Raw genomic sequence first — 13,825 nt, forward strand, 5'->3', positions numbered from 1 at the left:
GTCAGTGCATTTCACAAAGAAATGGTATTACAAAATACAATTAAGTGATATCTTGGCTCGAAACTTCTGAATCTAATGAAATTTTAAAAGTAACAGTTGATAATAAATTTCAAGATAGAAACTTGTCACTATAAAGGGTCTGGGCCATCACTGAGAACTTCAAATGCTTCCCAGTTTCATGCTTGTGATTTCAGAAGCAATAACAAACAGTTACGGCAGAAGTATCAGATCTAAAACCTGAACATTTATTGCTGTCAAAAATATAAAAAAAAAAAACAGAAGTATAAAAACTGATGCATGGATAGAAAGTTAGTGATTAAGAAACAAGGAACAGAAGTCTGCCGAATTCTAACAACTGTAAAAGATGAAAACTGACTTTTAGCAAGAATTTTGTTTTACGTACCTTTACTGGCATTTGAAATAAAGCTTTTGAAAAATATGCTGTAAAATTTCTTAATTGTTTATTAATGAAAGTTTTGAGGAGACATTCCAGGAGGTTTTTAGGGTGTTTACAAACAGATGAATAGCAGTCACACAGATTGTATTTTTCAGTGTTAACAATACAGACAACTATAAAACAGGAGAGTATCACACACTGTCTGCAAGTTTGCTTCTTTCTTCAAATTGCTTGTCTACTGCAAGTGAAAGAGCCTGAAGAAACGTTGTCATTGTAACACTGGGGGACTGAAAATAAGGGAACATCTTGTTAGACACACTACTGCAACAGGCATACATAATATTTTACACACAAATCAGTTTTTAAAAGAGAAATATTTGACTTCCATGTAACAAAATATTCAAAATGCTACAAAGCATAAAACTCTAGGTTTATTTTAAACCAGCTAACACAGCAAAGTCAAAGTCAAGCTATGCAAAGTCAATTGCTATTACTGTGGATTTGCTTCAAAAAAGGTTTTAACAAATTAATGTAATTTATAAAGTGGCAGAGGGTTTTGCTCCAGCAAGATATTATCAGAGAAACAGTATCAATGTTCTGTCACAACATTTAATTAAAAGAGAATGCTGTTGGACAGGTCAATCCCACATGTCTTCTTCAACTTTTTAAATTATGAGAAGCACAAAATTCTTCCAGTCCACAAAGCTGCAGCAACAGTGCAATTTAGCTTAAAAGGGGGGTGTAGGCCAAATCTTTTAGTTCATACAGTGTCCAAATGTCTTCCCACTTGTCCAAAACCAAACTAAAATATAATATAATAAACTTACTTGAATATAAAGTGCATGTGCTAGGAAAGGAAGTTTTCTCAGGACCCGGCCACTAAGACCTTCACTTCTTCTATAGTAAAACAGAAACAAGTACTGCTTAAATGCTAAATATCAACTCTTAAAAGAAGTGTGTTCTGTGTTTCTCACATAAGTTGCTCTAAAATACTCAAATCAAAATTCAGCAAGTCACTTTCAGCCTATGGGAGGCTATACAGTACAGAAAAGCAAGCAAGGGTACAGAAACAGCGTAGTCACATTTGCCTGCCGATGCTTACACCATGCCCTTCACGTCACTGTGCCATATCTCATTAATTTGGGGAAATGTCTACACTGAAATGGTATATAGACATACCCCGGAAGGACTTGAAAATTTTGTTTTGAAGGCTGCACCTCTCAGCTACCGATTATCTCCTTCTTCCCGCCAGTTACACACTACTCCCTTTACCTCACCTACTTAATATATAGAATCATAGAATAGTTAGGGTTGGAGAGGACCTTAAGATCATCTAGTTCCAACCCCCCTGCCATGGGCAGGGACACCTCACACTAAACCATATCACCCAAGGCCTCGTCCAACCTGGTCTTGAACACTGCCAGGGATAGAGCATTCACAACCTCCCTGGGCAACCTATTCCAGTGCCTCACCACCCTAACAGGAAAGAATTTCCTCCTTATCTCCAATCTAAACTTCCCCTGTTTAAGTTTTAACCCGTTACCACTTGTCCTGTCACTACAGTCCCTAATGAAGAGTCCCTCCCCAGCATCCCTATAGGCCCCCTTCAGATACTGGAAGGCTGCTATGAGCTCTCCACGCAGCCTTCTCCAGGCTGAACAGCCCCAACTTTCTCAGCCTATATGTTTCTGTCTCCTCCAAATACCTCTCTATGTAGAAACCAAACTCCTATGCCTGAGAAAACTTTATTGCTTTTACTCTGCTCCTTACTGGTTAAGATTACATAGAGCAGAAGGAAAACAAACTTTCCTGACTTTATCAATGTTATTTTATTTTGTACCACAGAAACCAGTACCTTGGAAAAATATATTGCTTGATATTGCAAATATAATTATTATTGTTTCAAGGATTGTGATGCTGAAGTGAAAGACTATTTTGCTCTACTAGTATACTCAGCAAATCACAACACTGTCCATTTGCACTTCACTCCTTTCACCTTTGCTTCTGTCCACTTACACCTTGATGCTAAAAACTCACTTGGTAGATTGCAGCAAAGCATTCTAAGACACTTTCTTAGCAAGAAATAAGGCCAATGCTATTTATGCTAAACTGCATTACAATTCACCATATCCACTGAAACCCAAGGCATCTTACTAATCCAGCCAGCAAAATTTGTCAAGAGGACTTCAAAGGGCACAGCGGAAACCAGAGGAATACTAAGCCAAGCTAGATCTGAGACTAAGAAATGTTGGAAAATCCTGATTACTTCTACTCTTTGTCCCCTGACAGGTTTTGCAGTAACTTTACCAGAAAAAGATGGAGATGTGTGGAGATGTTTCAGAACTCCAGCCATATTCAACTATTTTAATACATCATTCCACAACTCATATATTACAAAAAAGTAGAATTTCAGAATCTTACCTTGAGATTTCTTTTAGTACAAGGCTTAACCTTGACACATTATTTTCTACAAAGCCTATCATCTCTAGCTCTCTGAGTGTCAGGAGCTGCTGTCGAGGATATATTATTTGACACTAGAAAGAAGAATTATACAGTGTTGTATGAAAAAACTTAAATACATTCAAAATTAACTTGTACAGTAAGAGTGGAAATAAAGAGAAGAAATTAATTTTGTGCATTTTTGTTATTTAGGAAATATGATTAAAATGTCAAATGTATTTAAATAGGACATTTTAGAGTCTTGCTTTCAAAATATTACCTTCATCAGTTCTTCCAAGCAAGAAAGATAGATTCTAAATATTGCTGCAGTGGATGGAGGTCCAATGTATTGCTTTATGTCAGCCCTGTCTACAAAGGCCATGTCAATTTTCTCTGTAATATTTGAAGTAGTCAGGATGACTACATTGGGATACCTTCAAGATAAAAGCAGACTTTTAGGTCACATGTACAATAATTATCTCCTTCTCAGCCACTACTTATTACACTACTTCTGAAGCTCTGGCCAGTGATCACCAATCTATTATTTCAACTATTTCTCAAGCGCGCACAGTGTCTCAAGTATACATAGTTTTCTTTAACCCTACCTTAGAAGTGTTATACATTAACTATCTAGAGCCTACTGGCATAGTTTCTGACCCATCTCCTTGCTCAAAGAAATACTGAAAGGATATTCTTAACAGTAGCTATTTTTAGAGGAAGCCTGTGAACTTTTATGTGTAAGGAAGCCACTTACCTTTCATTAGCAACAAGACAGGGTCAAATATGTGGCACCTTTCTTTCTATGAACAGAGCCAAGCAAAAAGGGGAGGAAAGTGATACAAATAAAACTGAATATGGTAGGCTGCACTAAATCCAGCGCACAAAGCAGACCAAGCATCATTAATGATTGCTTCTAAGCCATGTGTTGTGCAAGTCTGCTTTAAATTGACATCCAGAAGCTCTAAATAATGAATGAATTCTCCACTGATCTTATTCTTCTCTCCAAGCAGATACCATGGCTATTTGGCCTGTATCACTCCCTAGCTTTAAAGGAAGCATACCATCTGATATGATTGCTCACTCAGCTACATGCAAAATATTCTGTTTGATTATTCCTATTTCTTTTCACAGTTAGCATGATTAACAAAGAATAGTTCATTAACCAATTTGGTTTAGTATTCTAAATAGGAATTAAGATTTAGCAGGAATCAAATACCTTTTCCTGTTGCAACAATGAGTTTACCTTTTAATCTGATCTATTTGTGTCAGCACAGCATTCACCACACGAATAGCATCTGAAGGCTCTGTGCCTGCCTTGAAAGCACTACGGGCTGCCGTGAGGCTTTCCACCTACAAAAAACCAAACCAACAAACAGAGAACCAAAAAACTATATTAAAAAAAAAAAAACAACAACAAAAAATTGCCCAAATTACTCCCCCACCTTCCCCTCCCCAAACCCCAAAAACAAAACATGAAGGATTGCACATTTGGACTGCTGGCAGCAAGCAAATAATCCAATGTACCTTCAGATTCTTATGTCTGGTATCTAAAACTTCACCTCCCAAATTTTTGTTAAGTAGGAATTTACAAGGAAAGAGAAAGGAATGTCAAGGAAGTAAAGTAGAGTGAGTGAAATTCCTGACTGGAGAATGGAAGCTGTTTATCATACTAATTAAATTTTGCAAGCAAAGGGGGAACAAGACACACAGAATAAGGAATATATTGAATTTAGAATTAGCTTCCCCGTAGGAACTCCAATATAACAAAGCTAATAAGGTACATATTTACTAAGGTGCTTACATATGCAAGCCAGAAGAGAATGACGATAAACTGAACCATGATAATGCTTTTTAGAGCTTTATGATATATGTAAGAGCACAGTTAATACAAACCTAGGGTACTCTGAAGTTTAAAACAATACCCGTAACATACAGCAGCAAAGGAAGTTCCATGAAGAAAGTTTTAGATTCATTTTCAGCTGGAATTTGCCTGCTAAATCACACTTTTTTCCTCACAAATCGCTGAAATCTGCACCAGTCAAACTGAAAATTCATTCGGTTGCACAAAGTTATGTAACTTACAAAAAATCATAAGTATGCTTTTATTAATCTTTAAAAGTGAGCACTCTCAGAGTTCCCTCCCATCTATTTGCTTTCTGCTAAATTTTATGTACATCAATGCTATTAGAATCATACCTCATCAATCAGTACAAATACAAGAGCATCTTTGTCATCAATTAACTCTTGAATCTTCTGGAACATCTTGGTTACAAGCTTGCCACTCTAGAAAGAAACCATATGCGTATGTTTAACTATTTCCTTATCACACAACTTTTCACGCCTTACCATATTTAAAAATTGAATTACCTGCTTTTTTTAAAGTAACTTTCCAATATAGCTTCTATTTAAGTGTTCTCAAATACATTAATTCTTCTGAGCAATCTTTGGTATGTACACTTATTTTATTAAACAAGCTCAACAAAAACAGTGTAATTTCTAAAAGTCTACTTAATTAGCTGCATCAATACATACCTCAGAAAACCATTTAGAGAAAAGGCTATGGCTGTTTATCTCAATTAACTGTCCATACCTATACCTAAAGTATGAAGGGAAAAACAAGTATCAACTGTACTGTACATAAAAGTCAGTGATATCATTAACTTCCATATATCTCACTCTCCCCATTTCAACCCTGGAATTCTGTGAATTAGTCCCTAAACTACTTACCTTTCAAAACATAATACCTGTTTCGAGTTTGTCATTTCCAGAAACGTGTCTCACTAGAATTTTTTATATTAAATTACTATCAGGATTCCTTCATTAGAACAGGTGCTATTTAAATATAGTTTAAGTAATAGTACCATGCTAATAGTCTCATTCTTCTGTTCATGTAAGGCTTTGTTCAGTATAGCAAGAACACACATAAAAGCAAGAAGCTCACTTACTTAGCTCTGCATGGATAACCTTAGAACAGAATACCTCAGCCAGCCATTATGTCGACCACGTTTATCACAAATTCAGCTTGGCCTACAGTCAGATCCACTCCAGTATTTACATATTATATTACACCTAGCATTTTATATAACTTTTAAAATATATGTGATTAACTTTGTTAAGCAGCTATGGAGTTTAAGGTTAACTTATTAATCACCTGATATACAGACTGACCTCTGCAGACTGTGGCACTCAAGACAACCCAAGTTCAAAACAAACTGGTTACAAAAATGACTACCTATTAAAAACAGGCTTTCTTGAACATGAAAATACAAATAGCAGGCTCAATAGTCTGTGATTCTTTGCCCTTTAATATTAATTGATGTACAAAGCGAGAACAAACAAATTACTATACCACCACTGGAACTTTCTTCACATACCTGGGCATAAATAGACATTTTTAAATATACTAAGCAGTCTCTATCAGAGTCAATTTTATTCATAGTTTACCTAGCTAGCAAAGAACTATGAACATTAGCATATGGCACCACTTACTTAATAGCAAGTATTAAATATCTTTGGGCTACTGCAAAAGAACAATTAACAATAGCAAACTAAGTGAATAAAATTCCAAAAACTATCACCTGTATGACAGCCGAATTGTCAGCTTTTGAGCCAATGCTTTACAAAGAGAAGTTTTCCCAGTTCCAGGAGGGCCTGGTTTGAAATCAAATCCATAAATTACACAGAATCTGCATTATACTGTTAATTACATGTAACATCATTATAACTACCTTATTTCACTACAGCAGTACCTGTAGAATAAAAACACAAAGACAACGATTGTGAACACCAGCGTAGTTTTAGAAGACTGCTTACTCAGCTGCAGTCCTAGAGCTGACCTTTGAATTCATATAATTTTCAATTATTAGTAAACTTAGTGTAATAGCTTGTATGTAGGCACCATAAAGTTAAAATACAAAACAGACACAGAAGTCAGAAGTATCACCCTAGCATGTCTTATGATTAACAGTAATCTCAAAAATCAGTGCTATGCTCATATCTTCCTGAAACATACTTTTCTAACATGCAAACCAGAAACACATCATGCCTAGTTTGACCAGCTGTCCACTTGCCTAGAAATGTCTACATTGGGGCAACACAGAATATCTTAGGAAGTATGCTGTGGGACAAACCTTTCGGGTCTGTTTTGACACACTATTGAAGAGCAACACAGACCATCTCCAAATAGACAAGTACAAGCATAGCTAAACATAGAACGAATGTATGGAAGATGATGTATGGGTGCTAAACAAATTGATAACATCAGCCAGAAGACAGTACTTTCATTCAAAACCAATACTGTCATTTTAGCATAAATGTATTTTGCACTACAGTTGAGGATTTCCCAGCATTAACTTCTTTGTGATTGCAATAATGAACTCATTACAAAAATTAAATAAATCCTAAATATATTGTTAATAGTCTGAAATAAATAACTTTCCAAACAAAAATATCCTGCAGCTTCTAAACTGATGATTATAACTTTAATATAATCAACACTGATAAAAAACATTTTCACTATGACCTTTTTATTTATGAATGCCAGTTTTGACAACAAAATTGTCAAGACTTGCTATTGATTAATCAACAGCAAGCTGCATTTTGCAAGAAAACCGATCCAGTTGATGTTACTCTCGTTTATGGTATAACCTACCCAGTAAAATAGGACTGACTGAAGATTATGGCTTCACTGAAATAGTAATAACCAAATTTGCAAGCACTGCCTACGTATCTGGCAATAGAATACAGTGTTAATAAAATAACACACAGACTGATTTCCCAGTTTCCTCAGAAGTTTTCATAGAGCCATAACTAACAAAGTTTTAATACTGCAATAGAACTGTAAGAAATATATGGCTCCTAATGCTCTCAGTAGCTGCATTACCTTTTGAACTTAAAAAAAAACAAACAGCATCACTTAAAAATAAAAACTAAGAAAAAATAAAAATCAAAACCAACTACTGTAACTGCATTGCAAATTCTAGAATCTAAATTCCTGCAAAACATAGTACATGTGAACATTAATTTCATTCTGACATTAAATTTAATCTAAATCTGTGTAAGAGAGAACACTTCTCTGCTGCTTTTGCATCATCTAAATTCACTATACAGAAGTGCAACACAAGTCTTACCAGAAAGAAAGTCTAAACAGATGGCAAATTAATCTACTTGATTTAAGACAGATAAATTTTACCGTGCAGCAAAACAACTCTGTTCCATGATATCAAGTTGCTGTCAACATTTTTGTCAGAAAATAGTAGCGTTGTCGTCACATAATCAAGTAACTAATTATAGAGGAGAAAAAGACACACACAAATTAGAGACATATTAAAAAATACAATTACAATTAAAAGCAATCTTCTAGCTACATCTACTGTATACTCAAAGACCAAAACAAAATAGGCTTACGTCATTTAGTCAAAGGTAAATTTTCTCTCACAAAGACTGGAAATTAATTTCCTTCCTGCCCTCAGAAAAAAAAAACATAGCATGTACTGGGCACAAATGGACTTCCAGAACTTTTACATGAATAAATGAAATGCTTTAAGAAAGTGAAAATATTTTCATTTTCCATTATCCCACTTCTAGTGTGTCTTTAAAACACAAACTGCCCAAGCACACTGAGTCAAAGACTCAAACTCCAGGTCATGTTTAGATGTATATTTGTTCAGTTTTTTATAGTCAACCCACCAAAGCATTTCCTGTCACATTTAAGTTCCTTTCTACCAAAGCATTTGTATCAGCTACTGTAAGGACTTTGTAGACTGGTTATCCTTTCAAATAAGGGAAGTTGCATGCACTTCCCTGAATGCTTCCTTCTCAAAATAATACTACTTCATTTTAGAATTATCTAGAATTATGAAGTAGAGAACTCTCTCAACAAAATGTATACAAATCTCAGGTGTGAATCTACACTGATTTTTTGCCTATAATAACACCTGATACCATATTATTTTATATTGCTGTTACCTGTAATATGCTTTTGATCTCTATGCCTTAGTAGGACAATAGTATTCCTGCAATATCTCATGCCCAAGATGTAGCAATTACACAACAGCAAAAAAACTGAATTCCACCCAGCATGTTTTTCAATTACTATATCAACACGAACATTTTGAAAATTCACCGCAACCACTAGTCTGTAGAACCCAACCACACCCAGCTAGCTCAATTGTTTAAGAATGAACATTCATCACAATTGCTTTTACAAAAGTTAAGTAGTTCTAATTTTAGTCATTAAAAGCCGCTTCTTCTAACTCCTTTCTACCAACATACACTGACAGTCAACAGTTATTAACTTGCTGTTATTTAGTACATCAGTAAGGCTAATTAAAGTCTTGTAATTTCACAGATGACTTGGAAAGCAGCTCCATAAATCAGACAGCTGTGGATGTACTAATTGTTGTTTACCTTATAAATGAAGTAAGTACAATCATTGTAATGTTTTGCTTTACTATAGATGGTTATAAAGACTTAAGTGAGAATACTGTATTTATGTTATTATAAACAAGCACGTGAATTACTTGTGTCCAGAAACTTCAGGTAGAAGTAATTTTTTTTAAAAAGCACAAAAAACATCTTAGTGAGTGATGTCGAAGACCAACTGAACTATGTGTGGTTTTTACATCACAATTATTGAATTTCAGATTCCAGTATTACAGTTCTATAAACTGACAGTTATCATTGCAACCTTTGATGAATGCACAGAATCTTCAAACTAGAAAATGACCCCATGAAACTGCTTTGTTTCTTCTAAATATTTTACCAGCATTTAAGTGGGAGCCAACTCACTCTAGTTAAATCATTCAACGGGGATTTGTATGAACAGTGACAGTGCTTGCTGGCTGACATTACTGCTACCAATGAACTACCTAGCTGCTGTCAGAAACACATAATTAAGCTCCTATTACCTTTTGACTAGCCTGTTACATGGCCATTTGATATAATGGTAATAACCACTTTTGTTAAATGACCATTAGCTATAGTCACAGTGGACTGATTAATGGGACAAAACCTGGTGGAAAGTAGTGCACCACACAATAAGTTGAACACTTTGAGTGATTTAGTTTCCTTGGTTAGTTTACTGCAAGGTAATCAGTGCCACACCAAAGATCTTGTGGGATCTTGTGGGACTTTCAGAATGGAGAAACAGAGAATCAATTTCAAAGAATGCTGCATAATTTTTTTCTAAGCCTCTCTGAAGTTATTTCTTTCCCCCAATTTTCTTCTTCCCTTCTAGAAAACTATGCAACTCATGAGCCTTAAAACAAGGTGCAGTATTTTAATGAAGTGAATTTCTACCCTGCTCTACAGAACATCCATAGTTTTTTTACACACAGGCTGATATGCCTAAAGCAAAAGTGAAAGAGATGTTATAAGCTGCTAGCAAAACACCTCTAGCTGTTGAATTTCTGATGTCTGTATAATAAGCCAATGCATAGGAAGAAATTGTTTATAATTTGTGGCATAAGCACCACTGAACCCAGTTTCACTGGGAAACAGATTTTTACAAAGCTGACTTCACAGTAGTACATATTGATACGTTGTAAATATGATGTTTAATCTCAAAACATCAGCTCTGACTTCTGTTAAGCGTTTTTCAAAGAAGTATGTAACTATCAAAAATTACATAAAGGTTTTTTGAGCTGATGATTCCCAAATAACTTCTTCACGGAATGCAGAAAACTTCAGACAGGCTACATTTCAACTCTTCTCAAGCAATTTTAATCGTTATTCGTTTTCAACTTACATGTGATTTTACTTCAGTTTCATAGATAAGACTTTCCCAAAGGCCATGGAATTCAGCTGCAAAAGCAATACATTATATACCTGTTTAGGATAAATCAATCTGGGAACTTGTAATATATCACTGCAGCACAAAGCAGTTTTTAAATTATTCTTAACTAAAATTAAGGATTAAGAACAAATATATGAGAGCAGTTAAAATTTTGGGGAAAAAAATGAGTTATTTTTTCTCAAAATGCAAACACTACTTTCTAACAAATTCAGGAGTTTCTGTTTCATCGAATAACTGTGAGTAAAAATTAATTTTCTTCATTTCTTAACATGAAATAAAAAACATTATTCTTTCTATCCACAATAAGGGATGGACCTACATTTCCCCAAGATACAGAGATATGAAAAGTTGGGGTGGGAGGAGGGTTCTAAGCCCAATTTTATCATTCAGGTTTTTTTTCCCTTTTTTTAACATCAACATGTAGAGGACAATAAAAAAGAAAAAAAAAATTTATTTGGGTATCAATCATTTCTAGCAGCTGGTTTCTAACTTTCAGGAAAGAATAAATAAAGACTAAACAATTATAAACCACAATAACACAGGAATAATGTCAAAGTATCACATTGAATACTTACAGAATGGATAGTCAGGCAAAAGAGCAAGAAATGTCTCAGAACAGCTCCCTTTGAGCTTAAGCTCAGATTTGTACTTCCTCTCCCAGTCACAGAATACAACCTCCCCAAGCACAAGACAGTAATAGACAGGCCATGCTCTATTGGAGAACAAAGCCTTCTAGCCTTTCCAAGACTTTTTTTCATTGTAAGTGCTCTAGACCTTCCAGAAATACCATCTAGGTACCTGATGGTAGCACCCAGTGATTAGCTGCAATGATATCCTCATTCTCTTCTTCCAGATTTTCAGAGCTCGGTCCTTCTTCATTCAGATGAAAAATATGAAGAGAAAGACTGCCTTTGCTCAAGTCAATGGGCTAGAACAGACAGAGAATTTTAATACATCTTATTTATCATTCAATCCTAATGAGAACATGAAAAAGTTACAGCTTTGGTCCATCCAGCTTTGAAGCCTACTACTTATGTTTCAGACCTTAGTTAGGGATGTAGGTCCAAAAACTTAGCCACCTTTTCCCAGTTATACCAGTTTGGCTATTAAAGATACTACAGCATCCTAGAAACCTTGTCTTGCTTATGCCCTTTAGCTATCGGTAGTTTACCTACGACCAGTTCACAGGCATATGAACAGAGCTGTACATTCTTGATTGTGAATACCTGTCTGTCTTTCAGTTTCAGATCCGTATCCACAATTGACACAGACTGCACATTGTTGTTAAGGAAACCATCATCAAATTCTGTCCACTTGTAATCACCAAACACAATGTTATGTCTGTTCAACAGCTTCAACACACTCATCCTGATATCTTCTTTCTTGGCCACACTAACAAGAAATAAAGAGCATTATTTATGATACTGACATTTATAAGGAAGTATGAAGTAACATAAAATGATTTATTTCATACATGGAAAAAAGCTTCCGTCTTTTGCCAAAATAAAAAAATCCATACAACCTCTCCCCCCAACCCCCAAAACAAACCACCCAGATTGTTTCAACTAGGAAAAGCAGAAAAACTCATAGCCAAACCACTCAACTGAACTTGGTACACCTTACTTGGAAGCTCTATTATGCTTTCAAGTCTAAGGACAGCTGGTATTTCAGGATGGGGACATGCTATATGGAGAATTCCAGCAGAAGAGGCAAAAACTACATAAAAAAAGGAACACCATTTTAAGATTTCAGAAAGGAATTAACTTAATTTTGCAATTTTGGTGATACATTCCCTGTGTGGATTCACAGATCCTTGTCTTTTAATTCTTACAAAATGAGAGCAGTGGACATTTTACACTTTGACTTTAGCAACGTATTCAACACAGTCTCCCAAAGTATCCAGATAGCCAAACTGGTAAGCTAAGAACTGGATAATGAGACAACTTGGCTGAACTGTCCAGCTCAAAAGGCTGTGATTAGAAGTACAAAGACTAAACAGACCTGCCAGCATGTCAATTGGGAAAGGCGAGGCAGTGCTGGCAATAATGGCACTCACACTGTTTTTACATCTTCATTTGCACCATGGACAACAGGAATGAAAGCAAGTACAGCAAGTTCACGGATAACATCAAAGCAGGGAAAACTCTCAGTATACTAGAGGGCTACCTATCAGAGGGACCTCTGCAGGTTGAAGATACGGTTTGACAACAATCTATTGAAGTTCAACAAAAGTAAATACGAAACCCTGTCCCTCCATCTACTACCCAGTAAACAGTACAGACCAGAGACCAACGTACTTGGGGAACAAGATGGCAATGAGTCATGTGCTCCTACAATAACAGCCAACCTTATTTTAGATTGAGCACAAATGTTAGGACAAGAGATTCTTTCAGTCTACTAGCCACTTGTAAGACCACATCTGAAATACTGTGTGTGGTTTTAGGCTCTGCTGTATAAGAGCAAGTACAGAATAGACTCTATTAGGAGGCTAGGTCACAAGACACACAAGAATCTGAGACGTTTGTTCAATCTTAGGAAGCGACACCTATGTGGAAACTTATGGGAAAGTATAGAGAAGGCAGAGCAGAGTGCTGTGCACGGCACAGGGTCAAAATGCAACAGGACGCAAGCTCCAACAAGTGAAGTCCCGACTGGAGACCTGTTTGATTTCTGAAGAACTTCCACATGTATTTGAATGTTGTCACACACATTTGGGAGCGCTTGCTTCAATTCCCCAGCGACTTCATCCATTTTTTCCACTCCTGGGGGAAAGCAATACCAAAGAGCAGGCTTTCAGCAACCGTTACATGACAACGGCACCACCAGTCCTTCCCGGCACGGGAGACGCCGAGCCCCGTCTCTGTGCACGCCGCCCAGCGGGTGAACCGACATTTCCCTTCCTCCCTCTGGAAACCGCGACGCTAGGCAGCGGGGATTAGCGGCCCGCTCCTTCCCTCGCGGACCTCCACGGTGGGGACAGGAAATCACCTCACGCCAGACACGACCTCAAGAACGGCACGCTGCAATTGGAAAAATCAGGTCCGACCGGGAAGCGGAGGAACCGAGCAGCTCCTCTGTTCCCTCAGCACCCTGCCTGCTGAGAGGACTGAGCCTCCGCCGCGCAGAAAACGGAAAAAAAGCCCGTCAAGATCAAAGAGAACCTGAAGAGCCAGCACACTGCTACCGCCCTTTCG

General features: G+C 36.5%; 1 protein-coding gene across 1 annotated transcript; it reads right to left on the reverse strand.

Moving 5' to 3' along the window:
* Positions 1-488: 488 nt before the first annotated feature.
* TRIP13 (thyroid hormone receptor interactor 13) lies at positions 489-13,664 on the reverse strand. Its single transcript, XM_061449692.1, has 13 exons — positions 13,291-13,664; positions 11,858-12,023; positions 11,430-11,559; positions 10,584-10,639; positions 8,028-8,118; positions 6,415-6,487; positions 5,369-5,432; positions 5,033-5,119; positions 4,080-4,186; positions 3,117-3,270; positions 2,819-2,931; positions 1,225-1,294; positions 489-684 (listed from the first exon to the last, which is right to left on the reverse strand). The coding sequence occupies exons 1-13, from the start codon at positions 13,380-13,382 to the stop codon at positions 589-591; spliced, it is 1,299 nt and encodes a 432-aa protein (XP_061305676.1). The 5' UTR covers positions 13,383-13,664; the 3' UTR covers positions 489-588.
* Positions 13,665-13,825: the final 161 nt, after the last annotated feature.

Source organism: Pezoporus flaviventris, unplaced genomic scaffold (genome assembly GCF_033815535.1).
Source record: "Pezoporus flaviventris isolate CSIRO_AGI_PZ_B2104156 unplaced genomic scaffold, CSIRO_AGI_Pfla_v1 ptg000007l, whole genome shotgun sequence".
Taxonomy (NCBI): Eukaryota; Metazoa; Chordata; class Aves; order Psittaciformes; family Psittacidae; genus Pezoporus; species Pezoporus flaviventris.